Here is a 25,940-nt window from a genome sequence, read left to right as displayed (position 1 = left end):
CAGGGTGAAAGTGTCCTTCTCCACCAGGGCCGTGTCCCCAAACACCCCACGGAGCCCTGTGGTGTCGGTGCTTTGCTCAGAGACCTGTTATCAGCCAGCTCTCACCGAGCTCTGACGTGGGAATCGATAAAAACTCTCCTTTGGTGCTTTTCAGTCTCTGCCAGTGCATGAGCAAAGGCGGCCAAAGCCCAGCAGCTCCGTCCTTGGTGCCCCTCTCCTCTCCTCTCCTCTCCTCTCCTCTCCTCTCCTCTCCTCTCCTCTCCTCTCCTCTCCTCTCCTCTCCTCTCCTCTCCTCTCCTCTCCTCTCCTCTCCTCTCCTCTCCTCTCCTCTCCTCTCCTCTCCTCTCCTCTCCTCTCCTCTCCTCTCCTCTCCTCTCCTCTCCTCTCCTCTCCTCTCCTCTCCTCTCCTCTCCTCCAGCCTCGCAGCTCCCGCAGCAGGGGTGGGATTTATCCCAAGGGTGTGATTTATAGGGCAGGTGTGATTTATGGGGCTGCTTTGCAGCCTTGGAGAGCTCCCTGCACCTTGCTCCAAGTCCCTTATTCCCGAGGTTTTGGATGTTTCTGGGATCAGGCAATGGGAACAAGAGGTGGGGTTTTCTGCTGCCGGCCTCTCCTTCCTTCTGGCTGGGCTTGGGGGAGTGAACCCCATCCTTAGGGAGCTTGAGGCCTCATGGATCCTTCTCAGGATGCCACATGAAAGGGAGGTGTGGGATTTTGGGGGACAACTGGTCCACAGGTGTGTCCCAACTGCTCTCCCCATCTGGGTGTCCCCATTCCCCCCCCCTGAGCTGCTGCTGTCATAGCCCTGGTCACAGGGATGAAGAATAAACCCACCCCAGAGCATTTTTGGGGCTGTGGGGTGGGGACAGGACTCTGGAACCACGTGGGTTGGTGGTGGAGGCAGCATGGAGCATCCCAGTGCCATCCAGAGGGGATGGGTGGCCCAGGCTGGGGCTTCTGGGGGCTCCACAGTAGGAAAATCCATCCCCATCCTCACACCCCCGGAGCACCACTGACCAGCCCCATCCCCAGGGCTGGATTTCCTTCTCCATTCCACACCTGGGGGATTTTTGCCAAGCTCTAGAGCACATCTGTAGAGTGGGAGGTGTCCAGGGATGCCCCAGGCCTCAGTTCCTTAAAAAAGCCTGTCAGCCCAGCTTCTCCTCCCGCCCAGAGAGGGAAAACTGATGGGCTGGGAGCCAATTTCCCGAGCCGTTGGGGAGGGAAGGGCTGGGCCAGGGGAGATAACGGGATGTGCCAGGGCTGGGCTGGTGCTGCAGCCCTCGCTGTGCCGGGTGTGGGGCTGCCCCTCTGCAATCTCACAGCGTGCTGGGGACAGTTTTCCCCCCCTCCTTCACCTGGGAGACCTGCAGGGTGCCAGCACAGGGTGAGTTCCCTCAGCTCCACTTCCCATGAAGTGGCTTTCTCTAAAAAGGCCTGAAGAGCAGCTGTGAATAATTGATGGTGGAATTTGGGGATTTTTTTTTTCCCCTCCTCCAGTAAATGATTCCCAAATAGATGTTTCCCACTATCTGGCCAGAGAAATGTCAGATCCATCCGATGAATTATTTGGGATTTTTGGTGTTTCTTCTTGTGTGGATAAATGATTCAGGGTGTTACTTCTGACACCCCAGAGTCACCAGCCCCAGGGATGGTGATTGAGTGTTGCCTGACATTTGGATTTTCTCTGAGCCTCAGCTCCATGGGAGAAATCCAGCCTTCCAGGCTGGACTGGGAATTTGTAAAGGCAGAAGAATAGGAGGCCTTCTGGAGATGGAGAAAAGCCAGAACGGGAGTGGCAAAGGCTCAAAAAGTCTGATGGACAATAGAAAGTGGTTTAATATATTGCATATTGTGGGAGAAGAGGGGGTGTGGGAGATGTTTGAGCCTTTGGGCTGGATGGAGGTGATGGTCCAACATCCCTGAGGGCTCTGGAGATGTCTGAAACATGGATGTGGACAGCAGCACCTGAGAGGGACAAATTCCTGCATCCCTGTGCAGCACTTACCACGGGAAGTCACAAGCTGAGGATGAGGAGTGGTCCCAAAACCATCAGTCAGGCACAGGGGATGCAGAGGAAGATCAGCAGTGGGAGGGATTCCTGGGCATGGCTCTTGGGAGACACTCGGGCACCAGGCTGGAAGGGGCAGGGATATGTTACAGCCCTGAAGATGAATCAGCTTTTAGGAGAATTTACCTGGGATTTATCCAAATTCTCCATCACATGGATTCAAGTGTTCAGCTAACAACTCCCTTTGGCTCCAAGTGATGGTTTAGGATGCTCTAGAACCCACCAGCCCTTCCAGAAAGACACAAAATTCAAGGACACTCCTGACATTGGGGATAACCAACCAGAAAATTATTTGGGGCACGTTGCTTCCTGTGTGGGCCAAAGCAAGAGCCACACTCGGTGGAGGTCACTCCTGGCAGCTGGAAACATCAGAAGGACAAAGAAAAAGGCTAAAAGATAAATGACAGCACAGGAATTAATGTCAGCAGGAACGCAGTGACAGACACAGGCCCAGCCAGAGAACCAGCAGAGTGCTGTGTTATGAAGAGCAGAGGAGAAAACCTCCCAGCCTGAGGCTTCGAGAGCTTAATTGACCCAAATACCTGGAAAGAAGGTGAAGAGGGGACAGAGGAGAGCCCTGCAGGGAGCTTTGTCCTGCAGCACAAGCCTGGCAGGCTCCAGTGCACCGGGGCTGGTTTCAGGAACTAAAGGCAGGGAAATGAGAGGGGAATTTGTAGCTGTAGGGCCTCAAAACCTCAGCCTGACTTGCCAAGGAGGAGGCACCTCAATCCAGTTTCATGCCTCTTATCTCAGTATAGCTATCTCTTACAGCCTAGGGTTTATTCCAGATGCTGCCAGGAGAAGCTGAGGATGCCCTGGAAGTGTTCCAGGCCAGGATGGATGGGGCTTGGAGTGACCTGCTCTATGGAAGGTGTCCCTGCCCATGGCAGGGGGGCATAGAGGTTATTTTTGAGGTCACTTCCAACCCAAACTATTCCAGGATTCTATTCTATGATTTTGTAACCTTTGGGCATGAAGGACCAGGCTGGATGGTTGTGAGAGTGTTGAATCTTGGTCCCTGGCTTCATCCCATGTGGCCTTGGCTATCAGAGAAGGGACATGGACAAGGGATGGAGGGACAGGATGAGGGGGAATGGCTTCCCACTGCCAGAGGACAGGGATGGATGGGATATTGGGAAGGAATTCCTGGCTGGGAGGGTGGGCAGGCCTTGGCACAGGGTGCCCAGAGAAGCTGTGGCTGCCCCTGGATCCCTGGCACTGCCCAAGGCCAGGCTGGACAGGGCTTGGAGTGACCAAATCACAATCACAACCTGGAGAGACTAAACCTCCCCATCTCCTGTGCCACTTTAAGATCCTCATCACAAATATCCTTCATCCTTTCATGATGGGAATACTGGATTAACTCCATGCATGGCCCAGGTGGTGGCACATTTCTAGGACATGACAGCATCATTGCTCTGCCTTTACATCCAGAAAACCAGAAGAAATCCACGTCATGTGGATGTTTCTGAAGTGACAAAATCAGGGAAGAGCGAATGTGGCCAGGAATAAACAAGGAAGCAGAGTTACCCAGCATGTTTCCTCTGCCAGAAGTGTGACCTTGTCCCTGCTGGGAAATGGTCATTTGTGAAAAGGGAGCCTTGGCTGTGTCCAGAAGATGCCTGGAGGCAGAAGGGGATGAAGAGGTGGGGGATTGGAGTGAGATGGTCTTCAAGGTCTCTTCCAACCCAGACTATTCAGTGATTCCATGACTTTGTGAAGTAAAGAGCTTGCAAACCCCACGTGGACAATGGTACCAGTGGCAATGGTTTGGAAGGGAGAATATGGGCTGGGAAGTGTTGAAGACACAAAAAGTGGAGGGAATAACAAGCATCTGCCTTTCTCCTTTTTGGTTTTGTTTTGTTGTTCGGTTTTGTTTTTTTTCCTGTGACTTCATCCTTTTTAAGAAAGAAGCTGCAGACAGGGAATATCAAGACCCAGGTGAAGCAGAGAGGTGACAGGATCCTGCTCACCACCAGAGCATGTTGTGCTTGCACCATCTAAGGAAACAGAGCCTTTTTTTACAGAGAGATTTGGGGAATTTCTGTCTCTGTGCATGGAGACAGGCCTGGCACTCAGTCCTGTTGCTTTCCCAGCTCCAGCCACCCAGCAAAGGCACCAAGCAGCAGAGTTGCATGGCTGGTGACCCTGGGAAGAGCCAGTCTGACCGGCTTGCCCAGAGCAGCCAGGCAGCAACGCCAGCTGCCTTCAACAACTGCCCGTAACACTTTAAAAACCAAAACACAGGTCACGGGCTAAAAAAAAGTAACAAAACAAACTGGGGACAGGGAAATTGTCACTCAGCTTCACCTCTGTTTCCCCAAGGATGCCCACAGAGCCATTTCACTGGGAAAGTATCCCGGTTTCCACGAAGAAGGAGCGGATGGGTTGGGAGCTGCGGCGCGGCCAGGTCTGGTAGGTATCATCCCAGCCCCGATGGAAGCGGCCATGCATTTCGGCACCTTATTTGGCATTGCTGCTCCTAGGGAGCGAGGACTTGCTGCAAACAGTGGGAAGAGCCCTGGGGATGCTTGGCTGGCTCTGACGCAAGAGCTGCTGCCGGTGCATTTTTGACCTTGCTTTGCCTCTCCGCCGAGCGCTGCAGCTCAGAGAGCTTCTCCCCCCACATAGGGAAGGACCCCCGGGATGGAGAGGGGCTTCTCAGGGAAAGGGAAACCCTGCCAGTGGGTTTAGGAGCAGAAGGAGCCGGCAGCCTTTCCTCAGCGTGCAGCCAGCTGTACTGAAAGGTTACCAGCTCCGCGGGCCGTATCCAATTGCATCAGCTGGGAGCCTTGTCCAACACCGCCGGGCCCAGAGTAACCCTTTCTATTTATTGCCCTATTGTTTGAGGCTGGAGGAACACGGAGATACCATCTGGGAAAGCTTTGTTGTCACAGACCGCCTGCGCTCCAGAGTCACCCTCTAAATCACGCTCCGGTTTCCACATTTTGGGGGCAATGGAATGGGGGTTCCTCTGACCTGGGATTGAGGCCCCAGGAGGGTTTGAGTGGGGAGGTGACCTGCTCCAGCGTCACCCAACTTCCCTTCGGCAGCATCAGCCACCTTAGCAAAAACCCTTGGATAAAACCTGGCTAAGTCTGCCCGGAGTGACCTCAGGAAAGGTTTTATTAGTATTAAAGGTATTAAAGGTATATCAGGTATTAAAGCAGAGGAACAGCCCTTATAAATGCCTCCATTCTATTATAAATATCTCCATCACAATGAAAATTAGAAAAATTTTACCATCCTGTTAAGGGGTTTCATTGCCTGTGTGGTGCCAAAGCAACCTGGTCTAGTGGAAGTTGTCCCTGCCCATGGCAGGGGGCTGGAACCGGATGGTCTTTAAGGTCCCTTCCAACCCAAACCATGCCACGATTCCTGAAGCTCCCACTGCCATTCACCGGGAATGCGGGAATGGTGTTCCTGGCTGGCAGAGCCACCCCCGAGGCTGCCAGGGCGGGCACAGCTTTGCTGGGATGTGCCTTCCCATCACCTGGCGCAGAGCGGGACACATCCAGAGCGCTGGACCTCAAACCACAGCCCCTTCCGCGTGTTGGATTTTCAGGAAGCGCGGTCGCTCGGCGGGATGTGTGTATCACTGGGTGGAGGAGCTACAGGAAGCGGATAATTTTTTTTTTCCTCCATTTGTGCCGGTTCAGACCCTTTTATTTAAAGACAGTTCCCATTTCCCACATTCACACAGATTATGAGGATGGAGGGAACCAGCCCATCTCCCAGCCTCAACGGGGGCACGGGCTACTATGCCAAGGTAGGGTTTTGCTGAACGGGAATGATCTTTCCTACAAATTTGGGAGAAGTGCTAGAAAACACCCCAACGGGTGCAGAGTGGGCACGGCTGCCGTGGGACCCAGGCGTGTTTGGGATGCCGAGGTTCCGCCAGCCCTAATGGATGCTCTCCGGGCTGGCTCCCGAATTTCCCCCTCGGGATGCCCTGGGACCAGTGGCCACGAGCAGAGCCAGGCAGGGCTGAGCAGAGCTGAGCTGGGGTGAGATAAATTGGGATGAGCTGAGCCAGGATGAGGCGGGCCGGGCTGGGCAGAGCCAAGCCGGGATAAACCGAGCTGGGATAAACTGGGCCGAGCCGGGATGGGCAGAACCCAGTGGGGATGAGCCAGGCAGAGCTGAGCCGGGCTGAGCCGGGCCGAGCTGGGGTGGACAAAGCCAAGCTGGGATAAACTGAGCTGGGCTGAGCCGAGCTGTGCTGAGCCGGGCCAAGCCGGGGTGGGCAGAGCCCAGCCGGGATAAACTGGGCCGAGCCGGGATGGGCAGAGCCCAGCGGGGATGAGCCGAACCGGGATGAGCCAGGCAGAACTGAGCCGGACTGACCCGAGCTGTGCTGAGCCGGGCCGTGCCGGGCCGGGCACAACCGAGCCGGGCTGGGCCGGGCCGAACCGGGCCGATCCCGAGCCGGGCCGGACCCATCCCGGCCGGGCCGCCCCCCGGCGATTCCCGGATGTTGGAGCGGCCCCCACTTGCTCCGTCCTTCGCTTCCATAAAAGGCCAAGGGGCCCGGCAGCCACAGGCGCGTTTTTCCTTTAATTATTATCCCCCTCCTCCTCCTCCTCCTCCCTCTCCCTGTGTTCCCTCCCTCCGCCTCCCGCTCTGCCCGCCCGCGCTGCTCCTCCCGCGGCGGCCCCTCAGCAGCGGCGGCGGCGGCAGCGCTGCGGCCCCGATCCCGCCCCACCGCGCCCCCAGCCCTGCCCCGGGGCGCGGAGCGGGCACAGCCGGGCCCATCCCGCTGCTGATCCCGCACCCGCTCCGTGCCGGGCGCGGCCGGCGGCGCAGGAGGCCGGGGCCATGGCGCTGGACGGGATCCGCATGCCGGACGGCTGCTACGCCGACGGGACGTGGGAGCTGAGCGTCCATGTCACCGACCTGGGCCGCGACGTTACCCTGCGGGTCACCGGCGAGATCCACATCGGCGGCGTCATGCTGCGCCTCGTCGAGAAGCTCGGTGAGTGCCCCGGGACCCCTCGGCCAGCCCGGCATCCTCCCAGTGCTCAGCACCCTGCTGCAGTGCTGTGCTTTGACTCCCAGCGCCCTGCCCAGTGCAGTGCCGGAGCACCCCAGTTTAGCCCCAGCACTCTGCTCCAGCTCCCAGCACTCTGCTCCGGTGTTTGCTCCAGCTCCCACTACTCTGCTGCAGTGTTTGCTCCAGCTCCCAGCACTCTACTCCAGTGTTGTGCTTTAGCTCCCAGCCCCCTGCCCAGTGCAGTGCTGGAATACCCCAGTTTAGCCCCCAGCACTCTGCTCCAGTACCTGCTTCAGCTCGCAGCACCCTGACCCAGTAGCCTGACCCAGTACCCTGCTTTAGCTCCCAGCACCCTTGCTCCAGTACAGTGCTCCAGCACCCTGCTCCAGGACTGTACTTTTGTCTCCCAGCACCCTCTCCCAGTACTGGGCTGTAGCTCCCAGTATCCTGTCCCAGTGCAGTGCCTGAGCACCCAGTTGCTGTGCTCCAGCATTGCGATTTAGCTCCCAGCACTGTGCTCCAGAGAGGCTCCCAGCACCCTGCCCCAGTCCCAGCATCCCGCCCCAGTACTGTTTTTTAATCTTTCCCAGTACTCTGCCTTAGCTCCCAGCAGCAGGGAGCCCCCAGGCCCCCACACCCTGCCCTAGCCCCCCATACCTTTCCAGGTTCCCCCTCTCATCTCCTCCACCAGCCAGCCTTCACCACTCCGGAGTCTCAGCCCCATCCACCGGCTGCTGCACTCCCGGGATTTTACACTGAGTTAGGAAACAGCTCCGTTTTCGCCTTGGGGGTGGGGATTTGCTTGGGGGCTCTCCACAATTTACACCAAAACTCCATCCTGAAGTTCCGTGCGAGCAAAGCGCTGCCGAGGGCCCGTGGGGCGATCAGTGGGGCGATGGGGACCTCGGGGCCGGTGTGCGGAGGCTGTGGGAGCTCACCTGGACAAAGAGCCCGTTTGTCCGGGGCTTGTGAGGGAACTTGTGAGGGAGCGCCGGGCCTCGGGCCCCGCCGAACGCGGGGAGCCCGGCCCCGCCGAACCTCCTCCCCCCCCACCTTGTCTTTTTATCGGCTCTTTCTGGCTGGGCTGTGTTTACTCAGCGGTGCAGCCCGGGCTGATGGCTGTAATTGCTCAAATAAAATATTAATTGCGAGGCCCCGCGCGTGCCTGCGGCTGTGGGAGTAGCGGAGCTGTCAGCTGCAGGTCCCGCTCCGCTGCGGAGCCCGCGTGTGGCTTTAAAAAGCCCATCTCTTCCCCCGTGCTTAGGTTTTGATTTATTAATTATCTCGGAGTCGCAGGAAGGAAGAGATGGATATAAATACGCTGGGTTTCCAGAGGAAGTGAGCGCTCGCATCAAAGGGTCTCGTGCTGGAGGTAGCCCGAACTCCCCGAAAACTTGATTTTATTCTCTTTAGTTTTGGGGTTTTTTTACTTTAACTCTGGAGGAGCAGAAAGTTTTGCTGAAGTTCAGTGGGGGAAAAACCAAACCAGCTTTCTAGAAGTGATGAATCCCCCCCGTGAGTGAAGGAGCGATGCTGCGTGGCGGGAGATGCCGGAGCAGCTCCAGGGAGAAGCAGCGTGTGTGGAAAGCCAGGCATGTGCTCGGGGCCGGAGCCCGGCAGGACCTAAATTAGCTCCTGACGTAATCCATCCCCCCCGAAATGTTTGCCCGGATCCTTCTCCACTTGTTAAATTAGGGATTGTATGAGAGGGAAGGAATGCGGCGGCCGCAGCGGCGTGGGGAGAGGGGCTGGAGCTCCCCGGGGCTTCAGCCCCAGTGCCTCCCTTCCCGGCGTGGTCACATCCATGGATATCTCCTCTGCTGCCTTCCCTTTCCCCTTGGCTTTCGTGTCCCAGCCAAGCTATACGTATTTAGTTCCTTGTAATCTTGCTGCGTGTCAGCTCTTCCAGCCCTCTCATTATTTTTATGGCTCTTCTTTAAGCTGCTGCCAGCTGAGCGGGGTCGGGTGGGACGGGGCTCGTTCCTCATCCTCCCCTGCTCCTCAATGCCTCCCTTCATCCAGCCTCTGCATCAATTCATTTTGCAATTTTTCCACATCAAAATCCTTTCCCTGCATTTTTAACCTTTTCCTCCCTGTCTTTCCTCTGTTTAATTCCTTACTTTGACAACTTGCAGTGTTAAAAGAAAATTATTCTCCTGCCAAGCAGATTTTCTGCTGTGAGTTTTAAGGAGATTTCCTAAAAATAAAGTTTCCTGGCAGTTCTGTGTTTCCCTGTGGGATCCCCCATGGTCTGTTGACACTGTGGGGGGAGGAAGGAAGGTGGCTCAGTGCCTTAGGCTGGGGTTTGCCTGTTCCATCCTTTGGGACAAATCCTGCAGGCTTTGGAAAGGACATTTCTGTGGCCCGCTTGGAGTTCCATTGAAGTTTTGGACATCAGTGAGAATCTGCAGCAGATGAGCCACACTGTGGTTGTAGGGTGCTGGTAGCAGCTCTTCACCATCAGTGAACAGAGAGGAAAAATGCCTTCCCTTCCTCCCAGCAGCGAGGAAAGCTTGGAAAAGGGAAAAAAAATCTTGTTTTACATCAGCATTTATTGATGCTTGTAGGAGGAAGAGTGCAGTAAATATCCTGTTGGGATGAAGCAGGAGCCCAGCAAAATTTATCCTCCTTAAATTCAGGGCTGCAGATATCCATAAATCCCATGGACTCAGTTCCTGCCTGCACAGAGCTGCAGTTGGACTCTTTGGGAACAGGCAATTAAAATCTGTGGCTGATGCAGGCAGGGATTGGAGGAAGCCCAAGCAGCAGACAGGGATTCTGGTAACTCAAGTGAATTGCAATGACCTGTTGGCTCCCCTGTTATTCATCACCCGCTGGATTAAGCCACTCCATTAATTGAGCCGTGCCAAGTTCTTGGCAAAGTCATCCCTGAAAAATAAGCAAAAAACTGCTGAGGTTTTAAGAGCAGCAGCATTCAGTTGCTCTGTAAGGGCTGGGGTCTGTACTGGAAACTCCTGGTGCTCTCTCAGGGTTTTTTAGGAATTTTGCCACTATTGACTTACAAACAAAAAAAAAATAAAGCGAGGTTTAAAATCACTGGGAGCAGAGGAAGGAAGGAAGTGAACGCAGGTTATTGTTGTTGTCAACTTGAGGCTGTTTTAAACACATGGAATTTTAAAATCCTGCTTTTTTTTTTAAACATGCTTGGGAGGAGCTCTGTGGAGTTTGTGGAATTCTGTGGGATATATGGGGGATGCTCTGTCTGGTCATGGGAATAAAGGAATAGCTGACAGAAACAGGGCAGGGGGGACAAATGGTGTCTGGCAGAGGCACAGCCTAAGACAGATGACCTAAATGTGCACTGAGCAGATTCAGAAAGTCGTGGATAGAAGTTTTGTGATGGAAATGTGGATTTCTCTCTGGGATATGGGTGGCAGGCGACTCCAGCTCCCAGGGTTTGCTGGGAGCACTGAGCACCTTTTTGGGCTTTTACCTGGGGAAAGTAGATAAGTGGGTGAAAAAAACTCCCAGCAAGATTTGGAATTATAGATGTCCTCTGGACCAGAAGGGGTTAAGGATGGGTAACGTGGTGGAATCCCTGTTTTAGTGACCTGGGATGGGCAGGAGAGCTGACATGGATAAATGTCAGAGCAAAGCCTCTGCCCTCAGACAGGCTGACAATGGCAGGCAGTGATGACATCTCCTGAAGCCTTGGGGTCTTTTTTTTTTTTTGTGAATTGAAGCTGGGATAAGGGTTTGTTGATTTAACCTCCATTGTTCCCTCTGGCAGCTCCTCCACTATCTCCTGTGTGTCACCTGGGAGAGGGTGGGATGTCACCTGAGGACTGGCACAGGAGTTGCTCCATGCAGTTTTGGCTGTAGCACTTCAAGCTCTTTTTTGAAGTGATTTCAGCCTGCAAATGTGTCTGGGATTCACCCCAGGGGCTCTCTTCACCATTAAATAGACTTAGCTGTGTTATCTTCCAAGGATTTCAGCTCCACTCCTTGCAAGATCAATTCTAAATATTAGTGTTATTCTGCCTGTGAAGTCTCCTCTCCTTAATGGACCCCTGAAAGGTTTATGAATAAAACACCAGCAAAGTGCAGCGTCATTGATTTGCCCAGGTTTGTGTTTGAGGTTTTGCAGTGCTTATAAACAATCCAGGCCCTCGTGAGACTGGCTGGGGAAATTTTTTGCCTTGCAACTGGAATGAACTCTTAGAAACAGCTTAAGGCTATGGGAGAGAAATGCAGAGTCCTTGTCCCAGCCCATTCCTGTTGAGAACAAAAGGCAGGAGGAGGCTGCAGGGCTTGTCTTGTGGGTGGCTTGTTCCTTGTGCTTTGGCCCTAGCTGGAATGCTGCATCCAGGTCTGGGATCCTCACAGGAAGGACATGGAGCTGCTGGAGCAAATCTAGAGGAGGCCATGGAGCTGCTCCAAGGGCTGGAGCCAGGCTGGGAGAGCTGGGAATGTTCCCTGGAGAGGAGAAGGCTCCAGGGAGAGCTCAGAGCCCCTGGCAGGGCCTGAAGGGGCTCCAGGAGAGCTGCAGAGGGACTGGGGACAAGGCATGGAGGGACAGGACCCAGGGAATGGCTCCCACTGCCAGAGGGCAGGGATGGATGGGAGATTGGGAATTCTTTTCTGTGTGGGTCTGGCAGAAGTTTCCCAGAGGAGCTGTGGCTGCCCCTGGAAGTGTCCAAGGTCAGGCTGGACAGGGCTTGGAGCAGCCTGGGATAATGGAAGGTTTCCCTGCTCACGGCAGAGGGTGGAATGAGATGGATTTTAAGTTCCATTCCAACCCAAATCATTCTGGGATTCTCTGACTGTAGCCACACTTCCCAGAATTATGTGTCTGAGCATCACTGCTCAGTGCCAGGTGTGAGCTCAGGGTGTTTCCCAATCTGTGCCCACAATGTCACCTGTGCACCTTCACTTGGGACATCCACAGCTGCCCATCTGTCCCTCATTTGCCACCTGAGAGAAGGTTTTTTTGCTTCAAAATCAGTGTTGGTCATGCCTCAGTGTTGCTTTCTAAGTGCATGATGGCCATGAGAGGACTCCAAGTGCCATTCAGTGCTCAGGGATCTGTTTGTGTCCCCTCTGGGGCTGGGTGCTGAGACCTTGTCCCAAATAATGCTACAAATGGGGGTGGTGTTTGGGGCAGGCACTGATTCCACTCCAGATTTCCCTGGAAAATTTCTTCCCAAGCTTTTAAACAGCAAAACCTGCCCAGCTGGCAGTGGGATGGTGAGCACAGAGGGGATCTGGCACCTGCTGAGCACCAAATCCTCCTGCTCCTGATCCAGGCAGGATTTTGGGCTGGAATTGGTACCCCCCTGGATGCTTCCACTTCAGCAGTGTCCTCAAGGAGACCAGCAGAGCTGCTCCCATTCCAATTTCCATACTGCCACTTGATGAATCCCTTCACGTGTGGCCTGTGCTGATCCTCACCCTCCAAACAGCACATTTTTGGTGACATAAAGTGACACCATGCCACTGCTGTGAACACACCCCCCCAGCCATGCACATTGATCTGGCTCATTCCTTTACATCCAGCTTGGACTGCAGGAAGCTCCAAGGTGGGCTCAGGTTGATCTCAGATAAAATCCTCTTTGTGAGCCTGAGTGGAATATTCAGCTGAGCTGCCAATGACCAGAGGAATTCAGGGTGGGGGCAGCTAAAAGCCACATCGAGGCAGCTCTGAGCTGCAGTCACAGCAATTAATATCTCTACTCAGAGTGGTGATGATTCTTTAGGGGCAAAAACAATTAGGATTTTATTTTTATTTATTTATTTTTAAATTCTGTCATTGTGAGCCATCTGATTTGGCTGGAAAGAGCCTGGCTGAGCTCGCAGGTCCCAGTGGGAGGGGAAAGGAGCACGGGGTGGGAGGTGGTGTTGGTGCTCCTGCAGATCCCAGAGCCTGGGTTTGTCACACCACAGACAGGAAATTGTTGGGGTTGCTGCTCCCACCCAGCCCAAATCAGGAGTTTCCTCTTCCAGCTCCCTCAGGTTTCGATTTGACATAAGGCACGTGGGGAAGTCGGTGTGGGGAGCTGAAAAATCATAGAAATTATCACATTCACACACTTCCCTTTTTTTTTTTTTTTTTTTTTTTCCTTTCCCTTTTTCTTACATCTTCCTCTCCATCAGGGTTGGTGTTTCACCCAGGCATCTGCTGAGTCTGTCTAAACCATACAAAAACTCAAAGAAATTGTACTCAGGATAGAATCCCAGGAAATGTTCAAGGCCGTGTTGGGCTTGGAGCACCCTGGTCCACTGGGAGGTGTCTCTTGGGGTGGAATTAAATGGTTTTTAAGGTCCCTTTCAACCCCAACCACTCTGTGGTTCCATGATTCAGCAAAACAGGCACATGGATTTTAACCCTTGGTCTTTGATGTGATTAAAAAAAAAAAAGAAAAAGAAAAGGATTGTGGATAACTGCCTGAAATTGTGGATGTGGGGAATGTTTACTGAGTTGGGAAAGATGAGGGATTATTTGCACTGCAAACTTCAGTTGTTTCAACATCACCAGGGACACCAACACTGCCAGCTCCTGGTTTGGGTGTTGGGGGAGTTTTTTTAGTGGTGGTTTTTCTGACAGATGAGGAGAAGGAGGGAGATTTACAGATTTACAGCCCTTGTGGAGCTCACTGACTTCAGCCCAGCATCCAGCCCTGGCTGTGCTTGGGGGGAAAAGTCTCGTGGTGTGAAAACATCTTGGACAGGCTGCATTTCTTCATTCTCATTCTGAAATGTGAATTAACAGATTGCTTAGAAAGGGGCAGAGAAACAAAACTGAGCAAAACTCAGCTGGCAGGATTCAGTTCTGCATGTTCCAGTGGCTTTCAGGGGTTTATGGTGTCCAATTTGGAAAAGTGCTGAGACCCCCAAATTCCTGTAGGATGGAATTTTAGCAGGGTTGCTGTAATTTAGTTTTCTTGCCCAGGTTTGCTTTTGACACACTGCTCTCATCCAGGCTGTAGCTTCTACCAGGTAGAACTGTTGGGAGTGCTCAGAAAACCAGAGGAAAGCTTTTTTATTTATTGATTTTTTATTTCTGGAGAACTGATCTTGGTTTTTCTGTCATTCACCCATTTCCCAGCGAGGATGCAGCTCCCACTCTGTGGCCATTCAGATGTGAACCTCAGCAGGGAGCTGGGTACATGGCATGGCCCTGTGCCAGCATTGATCCCCCTCTTCCAGACCAGCTGGGATCTTGGGAGGCCTCCACTCTTTGATAAAATGTGGCTGAATTTGGCCAACAGGTTGAGAACAGCTCTGGGAGGGGATGCACATAAAAAACCAGACCCACCAGCACCTGCAGAAATATTCCCCTTCACAACCTCAGCTGATTTTTAGCTTGCACAACATCCTGACAGCACCCAAAAAATCCATCTTGCCAGTGGATTTTAAATCTCTTCCCAGCCATTACCCTTGCTTGGCTGGTGGTTGTTTTCTTTCTTTTCCCCTGCTCCCTGCAGGAATACATGTACTTTGGGAAGGGTTAATTGCTGAAACTCCAATTCAGTTAGAAAGTCAAATTTCATTTGAAATTGCCTGGAAGAAGGCAGTTGCTCAGCTTCCCATCCTGGCTGATGCTGCACAGAGCTTTGTCCAGCTCCAGAGCTTCTGCAGCAGGAATTGTCCCCATCCCTCATGTCCTGCCCCAGGGCTTTAGTGCCAGGGCTTGGGCCTGTGATGGGTGAGGCAGATCCAGGCTCAAGGCTGGGGGTGTTAAAGTCCTTTAAAAGTGTTTTGTGTTCATTTATGAGCTTTGGTGAACAGGCAGAACCAAGAAGAAATCATGGAATGGTTTGGGTTGGAAGGGAGCATTTCATTCCACCCCTGCTGTGGGCATGGACACTTAGCACTACCCCAGCTTGCTCCAAACCCTCTCCAGCCTGGCCTGGGACATTTCCAGGGATCCAGGGGCAGCCACAGCTTCTCTGGGCACCCTGTGCCAGTGCCCTGTTCTTCCAACCATGATCCCACATGGATCTGTAAGAGAAGGACCAACACTTACAGTGATGGAGTGGGGTGAGGCTGCCTGAGGTGTCCTCAGGGCTCCAAATGTCACTTTGCAGGGATCTGAGCTTTAACCAGGGATTAGCCATCACTAAAGCACTTGGGGAATTGCCTGGTAAGAGGTTGGGAATTCAGGGCTGGGAATTCAGGTTGCCCATCATTCTCCTTTCTCTGCTGGTGCTTCATCCCTCCCAGTACACATCCTCTGGCTCCCTTGCTGGCTGTGATGTCCTTTTGACAGCACCAGCTCCTCTGGCTTGCACATTCCTTGGGGATGAGTCAGGACTGCAGGCTGCTGTCACCCTGGGACACTTGTCCTTTTTGGACAGGGAAGGGGAGCACGATCCCTGGAGAAGTGTCTTTCCTCTCCTTCCTTTCCTTCCTTCCTTTTTTCCCTCCCAATGCTTCCTATTTTGTGCTGGAGAATCATGGAAACCACATTCCTTAATCAAATTTTCTGCCATTCCTCATCATTCCATGGAGGCAGGAGCAGCCAGTGAAAGCCTCCTCTGGAAGTCTGCTTGATCAATGTGGGGGAGCAGTAGGCAAAATCAGGTTGTGAAGATCCTGTTTCAGAAAAAATCCAATTACAATAAACGCTAATCCACCCTTGCTTTCCTTTTCTCTGTGCCATAGAAAAATGAGTAATCCACATTTCTCTGGGTTGCTGGTGCAAGTATTTAAAGGAATTCTGCACAGCACTGGCAAAGACCTTCCTGAGCCCATCAGTGCTGGGATGTTGGGGAGCTGAGGTGATCTCTGGAGAGTTTCCCAATATTCCAGCTGAGTTCAGCATCTCTGGAAAATTTCTCTCCCTGCTCATGGGTTTAGACAGGATTGGGTATGGCTGTTCAAGCATTTAAATGGAACATAAAGCTACCAAATATCCGAAAAGCTAAAAATTGCAGGGAAAATTTTGCAGGAAATGTGATGCCACATCCATGGAAATGTTCAAGGCCAGGCTGGATGGGCCTTGGAGCAACCAGGGATAAAGGGAGGTGTCCCTGCCCATGGCAGGGGAGTGGAATGAGATACAATCCAAGTTAATAAACTTTCAAATAAGCTAATTGAGCAATCCTATTAACACTGGAAAGAGCTTCCTTCCTCGAGTTTACTTTAGAAAAAACAGTCAGTGGCTTTCAGGCTTGTTAGGATTTGCTCTTCTCCCTGCAGACCACGGGCTGAGCATCTTGAGCCCTGCACTGCCAGGAGCAGCCTTTTGGGATAGTTGGGGCTGATGTATCAGCTCTTCAGGACTCCAGTTACCACCCCTGCCTCATCAAGACACGGACTTTCCATTGCAGAGCTCACTTAGAATCCCAATAAAAGCCAACAAAAGAATCCCACTTCTCTTTCCAGCAGCGCCTGAGCGCGTTCCCTCAGCAGCAGACACTCCGTAATTTCCCTGAGCAAGGACAGACACATGGAACATCCACATGCAGCATTGCATCCCAATGGGCTCAGTCTCCTCCACTGGGCTTTTTTTTTCCCCCTCCCTCCTCCTTTTTTCCTTGCTCTTGAATCACTCTGTGCCCCTACAGGGTGGCTTTGACGTCAGGGCTTTGCCATGAGCGTGTGCCCTGGCACGCCGGGATAAGGGGGAGGTCCCCTGAGCTGGGTCGTGCTCTTGGAATCACAGAGTTGGGAACAAGGCTCCTTTTGTCCATGTTTTTTACTTTATTAAGTCAAAGTATTTTTTCATGCAAGAAATATTCTTCTCAGACTGAAATTCCAGCACAGGTCCACCCTTTTTTGGGCACCTCCGTGGGTGGGTGTGGATCTTCTCCTGGACATTCGTTTTCCTGAAAATTTTTACAGGGGCAAGCAGTGATAGGACAAGGGGGAATGGTTTTGGAGAGAGGAGATTTTTAGTCCCAGCTCATTCCTGTTGCAAACACAGGGCAGGAGGAGGCTGCAGGTGTCTTGTTGCTTGTGCTGTGGATTTGATGCATCCAGATTTGAAATCTTTGTAGGAAGGACATGGAGCTGCTGGAGCAAATCCAGAGGAGATGCTCCAGGGGCTGGAGCCAGGCTGGGAGAGCTGGGAATGTTCCCCTGGAGAGGAGAAGGCTCCAGGGAGAGCTCAGAGCCCCTGGCAGGGCCTGAAGGGGCTCCAGGAGAGCTGCAGAGGGACTGGGGACAAGGATGGAGGGACAGGACACAGGGAATGGCTGCCACTGCCAGAGGGCAGGGATGGGTGGGAGATTGGGAACTGGGAATTCTTTTCTGTGTGGGTCTGGCAGAGGTTTCCCAGAGCAGCTGTGGCTGCCCCTGGATCCTGGCAGTGCCCAAGGCCAGGCTGGACAGGGCTTGGAGCAGCCTGGGATGGTGGAAGGTGTCCCTGCGTGCCCATGTGGGACTGGATGAGCTTCATTGCCCCTTCCCACCCAAACCATCCAGGGATTCCATGGAAACAGTGGTGAGAGCTGCCCATGGTGGCAGATCCAGGAGAATTTCAGGTGCCATTCTGTGTTATCCATGGATGAAATCCCTTCCACAGGTGGTGGCTGCTGTTTTCCATTGCATGTGTCAAATCCATGTGGGAAATGTGATTAAAACCCCTCTCAAGTCCCATTAGCTCTGGGGGCATCAGCTTGTCCTGGCTGCAGCTTTATTACATCAGTCTGATGATAATTTTATGGGCTCTTTATCTCCCCATTTCAAAGTATAATTTTTCAAGTGTTGTGACCAGAGGCTGGAGGGATTTTTGTTCCATTTTGAACTTTGCTCTGCAATTAAATCCCCGTTGGGGGATGGAGGGGACTCTACTCCAATGCACTCCAGAAAAACTCTTATTTTCCTAAAATTACAGCTTTTGCCCCAGGACAGTGACTGTGTCACCCAGCAAACACATCAGCATTTCTGCTGGACTGGTGATAAATGAAAATAGTTCTGTTTTTAAATATTTTTTTTTTATTTTTATCCATAATTATCCTGGAAGGAGTGGCTTTGGCATGTTTAAAGGAATCTGAGTTTCCAGAGGTCACTGGGAGCAGTGAGGAGGGAGGGAGGGAGCAGTGGGTTCAGCTACACAGATACATGACTGTTACACTTTATAAATATATATAAAATAAATACATAACCAATATAAATATATATATATATATACTTTAAGACAAATCTTCAGGATCTTTGGGACCTTCGGTAACTGTCTTTAGGGCTATTGGGGTGTCCAGGGCCAGGAGTTGGGCTTGATGATCCTTGTTTATCCCTGCCAACTCAGGATTTTCCTTTCCTTTCCTTTCCTTTCCTTTCCTTTCCTTTCCTTTCCTTTCCTTTCCTTTCCTTTCCTTTCCTTTCCTTTCCTTTCCTTTCCTTTCCTTTCCTTTCCTTTCCTTTCCTTTCCTTTCCTTTCCTTTCCTTCCCTTCCCTTCCCTTCCCTTCCCTTCCCTTCCCTTCCCTTCCCTTCCCTTCCCTTCCCTTCCCTTCCCTTCCCTTCCCTTCCCTTCCCTTCCCTTCCCTTCCCTTCCCTTCCCTTCCCTTCCCTTCCCTTCCCTTCCCTTCCCTTCCCTTCCCTTCCCTTCCCTTCCCTTCCCTTCCCTTCCCTTCCCTTCCCTTCCCTTCCCTTTCTCTTTCCCTTTCTCTTTCCCTTCCCTTTCCTTTCTCTTTCCTTTCCTTCTTTTCCCCTTCTTCCTCCTTTCCTCTTCTTTATCCTCGCCCTTCCCCATCACTGCTGTACTGCTCCCTGCACCAAATAAGCCTCTTTTTTTTTTAGTATTTCTGGATGTTTTAGGAATATTTGCCCTCTACCCTGATTTTTTAGTGCTCTGAGGCTGTGCCTTCCCCTCTCCTGGACACTCAGAAAAGAAAAACCCACCAGAGCAACCACACAAGGTTCTGTGCAAGGAATTTGGGTGGTTGGTTGTGGTGGATTTTCCTCTTTTTTCACTTTCAGCCTTAAATTTCTCTCCTTCCCAAGTTTTTGAATACTTTTACCTTGTTTTCCATGGCTATGGATTTCAGTGGGTACGGATTACATCCCCAGGGAGCAGGAGAGGGTATCCCCCATCCCTGAGCTCACCCAGGGCACTCCCGGCTGTTTATTGCTGATTTCTTTTTTCCTTTCAAACACTTTTTCTCCTCCTCCAGCTTCCCAAGAGGGGTGTGGATGCAGCCAACACCCAGTCTGGGGTTTGGAGAGCCCCTTGGAGCTGGGAGGGCTGGATTAAGGTGTTATCAGCAGGAATTTGTGTTTAAAAGTGCTTTAATCAGCTGCCTACACTCAGTGCTTTTTGTCCACATCTGTATTTTTTCAATTCAGTATGAAGTGCATATTAATTTTAAAATACAAAAATCATCAAAAAAAATAAAAGAGAGCACTTTTATTTTAATTTTCTTATAAAAACCGTTGAGGAGTTTCAGCCCATCTGCATCAAACTCAGTGAAAAGGTGGAAAACTTGGGATTGGTTTTGTGTAGATCATCAAATACAAAAATGACTTTTTGCAAGAGGAAATGCTTGGCTTGTGAGTTGGTTTGAGTCCCTGCATTGGAGATATATATATATATATATATAAAATATATGGAAAAAATCCATATATATATATGTATATATGTGTGTGTGGCATTTATATATGTATATATGTGGATATATTTTATATGCATTTTTGTGTGTTATAATTATATATGCATATAATTCAGTTTTGTCTCTATTTTATATATGCGTATATATATATGGGGTAAATGTTTATGTGTATGTTTATATGCATAATGTATCTTATATATATTTTTATATATAATATATATATATGTATATATAATAATATATATACATATATATGTAATATATATGTGTGTGTGTATCTGTCTATCTCTATATATATATTATATATTTGGTTTTTTAATTATTTTTATATTGATAAATTTGAGATAATGGAAAGGCATTTTTTTCCCAAGTGTGCTTAGACCAGAGCAGGGATAATCCTGATTAAACCCACCCCTGGGAAAGAGCCAAGGAAAGCTGTGGAGCTCATCCTGCTCCTGTGGAAACCCCCCCCCCAGTGTTTTGGGCTTTGGCTCTGGCATCTTTTGCTCCAGAGGGGGATGGTCCTCTTGATCTGTTCCTTTGGGAATGCTGAAGACTTGAATCCATTGCTCTAAAAGCCTTCATTTTAATTAAGGAATGAGCTGCAGCCTCTGCTACAGCTGCTTCTGCTGCCTCTCTGAAGTGGAGAGAATTCCAGGGAAAACAGCATCAGCTGCAAATCCTCTGGTTCCAAAAATCCACCAAAAATTCATGATCCAACCCAGGCAGGTTTGCAGAATTCATTCTCAAGATTATGCAGGAGCCTTTAAATTATTTTTTACTCCAGTAAAACACCAGTGTTAAGGTGATGGAGGCATTTGCAGGCTCTTGGCTGCCCTGTGGATTTAATCCTGGATGTGGGTGTGAAAGGGAATCTGGTGATTCCCAGGAAAGCCTCTCCCAGAGGTGGGAGCCACCTCTGCCTTCCAAATCCAGTGGGATTTAACCATGCACTGGGAAGGGGGAAAAAAGAGATTTATTCAGTCATATCAGTGCTGAGCAGTGCATGGAAGGAGAGCCCATCTGCAGCAGGGGATATCCCAAAATAACAAGGAAAATACAGTGTTTACACAGTGCTGGAGACTTGTATCCCACTGCTTGTGAGTCCTAAGCTGGCCTGGAGAAGCTGCCAAGTGACAGCTGAGCTCCTGCAGGAAGGAGCTTCAATAGCTGCTGCAGCAGGAAAGGGACTTCAAAAAACCATGGACTGGCAGAGGGAGAGTGTTTGGGAGCAGCCAAGTCCTGGATAAATGGGACTGTTGGATTATGCCCTTTTCTGACCCAGAGATGGGGCAGCTGAGAGGTGTTTTAGAACTTTTATTCTATTTTCAGGCTCATGTGAAGGGTGAGACAATACACATATTATAATTCACACCATCACAATCAGAAGCCAACTATTTCCTAATTACAATACATTTCAAGTGTTTCTTGGCCTATCAGCTTTTACCATACCATGCTGTAAATGCCTTAAAGCCAGCCATCTAAAATTACCCCTCATAAGTCCTACTACAATACATCTTTCATAATTCTGTTTCTCCAAAATACCTAATCTTATTTACAAAACCACCCATTAAAACTTATTAGTTCCACTAGTTCCATTTCTCTCTCAGCAATCTCTATCCTATTCCATAACTTTTCTAAATCAACATTTCTTATCTCAAAGGTTACATGCAAATATATATTATGTGAGTCTCCTACCAAACTTCAAAAAATTTTTACAAATGCATTTCCCACATGGGATAAATGGGATAAACAGGCTGCCAGGCAGGGCTGCCTTGATTTTCTTAGCCCTTCACCCAGATTCAGCCTTGCTGCTGGAATTGTGTTTGTGGCTCTGTGTGTGACAGCCAGCCCAGAATTAAAGCACACCCTGTGTGCATCTCAATTCACACTTATTGCTGCTTGGATTCTAGATTTCAGGGAATTTAGTGGAGGCTGTGGGAATTCAAATCTGCAATTGTAATTCATGCTGGACGAGCTGGCGGGATGTGACTGCGGCCAGGCGCCGGCGTGGATTGAAAGCTGAGGATGTTCCAGGTTTAAAACACTTCATAGAGCAGCCCTTCACTCCTTCTCTGGCTGTTCTGTCCTCACAGAGGTCCCTGCAGCCATTTGTGTGATTTAAGATGCCTCTCACATTCCCAGGACTGTCTGAATGGCTTTCCAAGGGGAACAGTCCCGTGGGTTTCGCTGTACAAAACATCCTGAACGTCCCTCGTGCACGTTCCTGCCTCTTGGCACTGTTCTGGGAGGCAAATGCAACACCAGGTTCTGCCTGGAAAAAAAAAATTAAAAAATCACAGCTGGCTTTGCCAGCCCTCCCAGGCTCCAGGGGTTTGGTTCAGGCTGCAGGGAAAGGTGGGGGTTTATTTTGGAGGCCGGAAAGGAAGTGCTGTGCTTCCCTTTCCCGAGGGTGTTGCTGCTGGGGTTGGCTCCTGGAGCTCCCTGAGCCCAGCCCACGCTCCAGCTGATGCTGACAGCTCCAGCTGCCTCATCCCTGCTGCCTTCACCCGGGGGGTTCCTTGTCTGGAAGGGTGGCAGGGATTTCTTGTCACCCTTACATGTGTGCAGCTCGTTTACTGGAATCCTGGAAGGGTTTGCCTTGGAAGAGAGCTCAAAGCCCATCCAGTTCCACCCTCATGTGCAGGGACCCCTTCCACCATCCCAGATTGCTCCAAGCCCATCCAGCCTGGCCTTGGGCACTGCCAGGGATCCAGGGGCAGCCACAGCTGCTCTGGGCACCCTGTGCCAGGGCCTCACCACCCTCCCAGGGAAGAATTCCTTCCCAATCTCCCACCCATCCCTGCCCTCTGGCACTGGGAGCCATTCCCTGTGTCCTGCCCCTCCACCCCCTGTAAATTGTCTCTCTCCATCTTTCTTGTGGCTTCCTCAGGCACTGGAAGGCCACAGTTAGGTCAACTCAAAGCTGCTTTTCTCCAGGCTGAGCAATCCCAGCTTTTCCTCACACAGAGGTGCTCCATCCCTCTGGTCATCCTGTGACCCTGCTCTGGACTCCCTCCAGCAGCTCCGTGTCCATCACATTCAGCAGCTCGGAGGAGCTGCTGGAGCTACAAACATCTCTGAGATCTGCAGCCTGTAGTAAACTTCTAAATTCCAGGTCTGGGATCTCTAAGGTGAATTTGCAGTACTTGGAGACTTACCTGAGCTCTGATAAAGAAATGGCCAGCAGATAAATTGATAATAGTTGATAAATATAAATAAGTTGAGGAATATGATGGGTAGATAAATATGAAGTGACCAATGACTGATGGTAGTAGGTGGGAAGAGCCTGAGCTGAAATATTCAGCCTTGCTGTGAAGCTGTAACCCAAACAAATCAGTAACTGGTGAACTGGGACTCTGGTGAAGGTTTGTAAACCTTTGGTCACATTTAACCAGGCTGCTGGCATTCCCTGGCCTGCAGGGATTGCTCCAAGCAGTCCTGGGTCCCTTGCAAAGCACCCGAGGCTCTTGTGAGTGTGTAAAAACTCAGCTCCACAAAGCAGCTGCTAAACATTTGCCAGCCTCTTTTATATATAACTACCCCATGGGACAGGCACAGACCTTCCCCTTCCTGCTAGAACCAACAGCTCACTGTTAATTGAAAGTGTTAATTGCTCTCAGGCCCAGAGTGCTGTTTTTGTGCCGTGGCCTGAATGGTTAATCAGCATGTAAACCCAAATCCCCTTCTGTTAGGCATAAATGTTACTGATTCCAAATGCCTTTGGTTTTTTCCTCCCCCTGATTTTTGGTGCCAACTCGTTCAGCTTTCAGTAGGGCAGAAGTTGGACTTCATTACCAGAGTCCATTGTAATGATTTCTTGGATTTTTTTCCGGGTAGACAAGGCTTGTGCAAGTTTGCATGCTTTTCTATATTTGGTTTTGTTTAATTTGATTGTACAAAGCTGTTGAAAAGTCCAGCTGAATGTTTCCACTTTCTGCAGAGCTGATCGTGCCACTAAACCAGGAGTTCAAAGGGAAAATCCAGCTCCTGCTGGGTTTTCTCAGTAACCCTGAGCTCCAGATCCTGGTTTGAGATAGGGACAGACAAAAGTTCATTTGTCACATTGTTCTCATCTCAGCTTAATTCACATGTGGCTCGTGGGGATAATCTTCACTATCACAGGATCATGGAATATCTGAGCTGGGAGGAACCACAAGGATCATCCAGTCCAACTCCTGTACAGGACATCAGGAATCCCAGCATGATGTTGGTGCTGGGTTGTGTTCCTTCAGTCCCTTTGGCATTGTGCCTGCTGGGACTTTACCTAATCCTGGAAATTCTCCAATCCTCTGGAATTGCTCCTGCCTTTCTGGCTGGTGCCCTGTGGTGCTGAAGGATGGAGGCTGTTGGAAAAAATGTCAGCTGGTGGTTTTAATTGGGGTTAAACTGGTGTTTCATGATGGCAATCCAGGATCACAGGGGGATCTGGAGCTGAAAACTGAATTATTCTATTACTAAATATATTACTATATTATATATCATTCCATTCTCTTTTCTGTGTGTGGTGGAAGGACGTGGCACCGTTATTGGTTGTCAGAGTGGAAAATGCTCTGCAGGAATAGCAGGGCCAGGTGTTAGTGAAAAATATTCCAGGTGTTAGGGAAAATATTGCACAGGGTTTATCTTTTGGAGTTATCACCATACTTTGGTTCCCCAAATGCTTCCCAACCTCAAGGTGACCTCCAGGGACCCCATGGTTACATCTCTGCTGGAAGGAGATGTGGCTGTTGAGTTTTCTTGGTCGTTTGGGAGGCAACTTTTCATTTCAGTTGGGAATTTTCAGGGTTTTTTTGTTGAATTCTCCTTGCAAGCCTCCTCCTGGTTCTGTTTTCCATGTGTGCCGAGGTGGTTGGGCTCACCTTTGGATAGCACAGGTATCCTGGATGGTGGGGAAAAACCCAAGAATTGATAGTTAACACCAAAAACTGTGCAAAATCCCTGCTGGGGGAGGTGTTGGGTCACTTGGCTTCGTGTTCAGACAGGATCACTGCCAGGCTGGTGATCCCTGGGCACTTTGAGTCTCATCTTTATTCCCTTGGATTCTTTATATCCCATCCAAACAGTATTGAATACAAGCAGTTCCTTGTATCCAGAAAGGGCTGTTGGAGTTTTTTGGATCCATAGTTCTTCCCAGCTAAGCACACTTTAAAACTTCCTTTGTCCTCCCAAGGCTCATTCTGGTGCCTCTTTTAACCGGGGGAAAAAAATGGCTTCTTTGTTGCAGATGTCAAGAAGGACTGGTCGGATCACGCGCTGTGGTGGGAAAAGAAGAAAACTTGGCTCCTTAAAACTCACTGGACGTTGGATAAATACGGGATCCAGGCGGATGCCAAGCTCCAGTTCACCCCCCAGCACAAGCTGCTGCGCCTGCAGCTGCCCAACATGAAGTACGTCAAGGTCAAAGTCAACTTCTCCGACAGGGTCTTCAAGGCTGTTTCTGACATCTGCAAAACCTTCAGTAAGTGGTGAAAAACCTCCCCCCTGAGGAGCTTCCTGGTTGGTTTGGCTCCTGCCTCTCCTCTGGTGCACGTGCTTGTCCTGTAAATTTGATAAATCCTTGGTGTTTTCTGGCTTTGAGCGCTCAGGAGTTGCTTGGACATCAAACAGCCCAGATGTCCTTCCTTTTTCCCTTCCAGATCTACTCTTTTGTGGGTAAATACTTCAATAACAGGACCAATTGAGCCCAAAAGTGATTAAAAAATGCATTTTTTGTGCTGAATCCTCTTCCATAGCAGAGCTGTCCTTGGGTTTGTCAAGGTGAGGCAGTACCAGCCCTGCTTGATGTTCACACTGGTTGTGATTTTTTTTTCCCCCTGCAAATTTATGTGCTGGATGAAAAACAAACCCTGAAATGGGAAATGTGCCAGCCCTGTGGGTTGTCTTCTAGTGGAAAATCATATTAGAGATTAAGTGGTGATGCTCCACTGTAAAACTGTCTGGTGCAGGGAAGGAACCAAGTCTTGCTGTCTCCTCTTCACCCTCATTTCCTGGTGGAGGAGAAGCCCATGAGAAAGGAGGGATCATTCCCTACCAGGTATAATTTTTTACCCATCTTCCAAAGCCCAGTGTTTCTTCCTGCCCACCAAAAAAACCCCAGTGAGGAGATGGCAACCCCACCCCAAGGAGCTCCAGGAAGCACTCCATGGTGGAATTGTCCCCTCCCAAAAGATCCTGCAACCCATCCTCATCTGTAGCAAATCTATTCCTGCTCTCAGAAGGCAGCTGAGGTTACTCTTGGCTGACCCAGTTGTTTGGGGAGGCAGGAAGGGCTCATCCCTACGTGCAGTGTCCAGCACATCTGTGGTTTGGTTGGTATTTTTAGCTGGTTACTGATCTTTGCTGTTGCTTTCCTGTTTTGGT

The 25,940-nt window shown here is 50.6% G+C and overlaps 1 protein-coding gene across 4 annotated transcripts in view; it reads left to right on the top strand.

The window, feature by feature from the left end:
- Positions 1–6,699: 6,699 nt before the first annotated feature.
- Positions 6,700–25,940, top strand: part of FERMT2 (FERM domain containing kindlin 2) — a 49,847-nt gene continuing 30,606 nt past the window's right edge. For 2 of the 4 annotated variants that reach the window (XM_064422861.1, XM_064422860.1), the window contains exons 1-2: positions 6,701–7,046; positions 24,805–25,038. In XM_064422861.1, the coding sequence (XP_064278931.1) occupies positions 6,890–7,046; positions 24,805–25,038 (391 nt within the window). In that variant the 5' untranslated portion in view covers positions 6,701–6,889. Of the gene's footprint in view, positions 7,047–24,804; positions 25,039–25,940 lie in introns of all 4 variants that reach the window. The other 2 variants (XM_064422862.1, XM_064422863.1) reach the window with 2 other exon arrangements.

This window comes from Passer domesticus, chromosome 6, assembly GCF_036417665.1.
Source record: "Passer domesticus isolate bPasDom1 chromosome 6, bPasDom1.hap1, whole genome shotgun sequence".
NCBI lineage: Eukaryota > Metazoa > Chordata > Aves > Passeriformes > Passeridae > Passer > Passer domesticus.
Note: the sequence above shows the minus strand (reverse complement) of the source record. Positions and strands in the feature narration are given on the sequence as shown.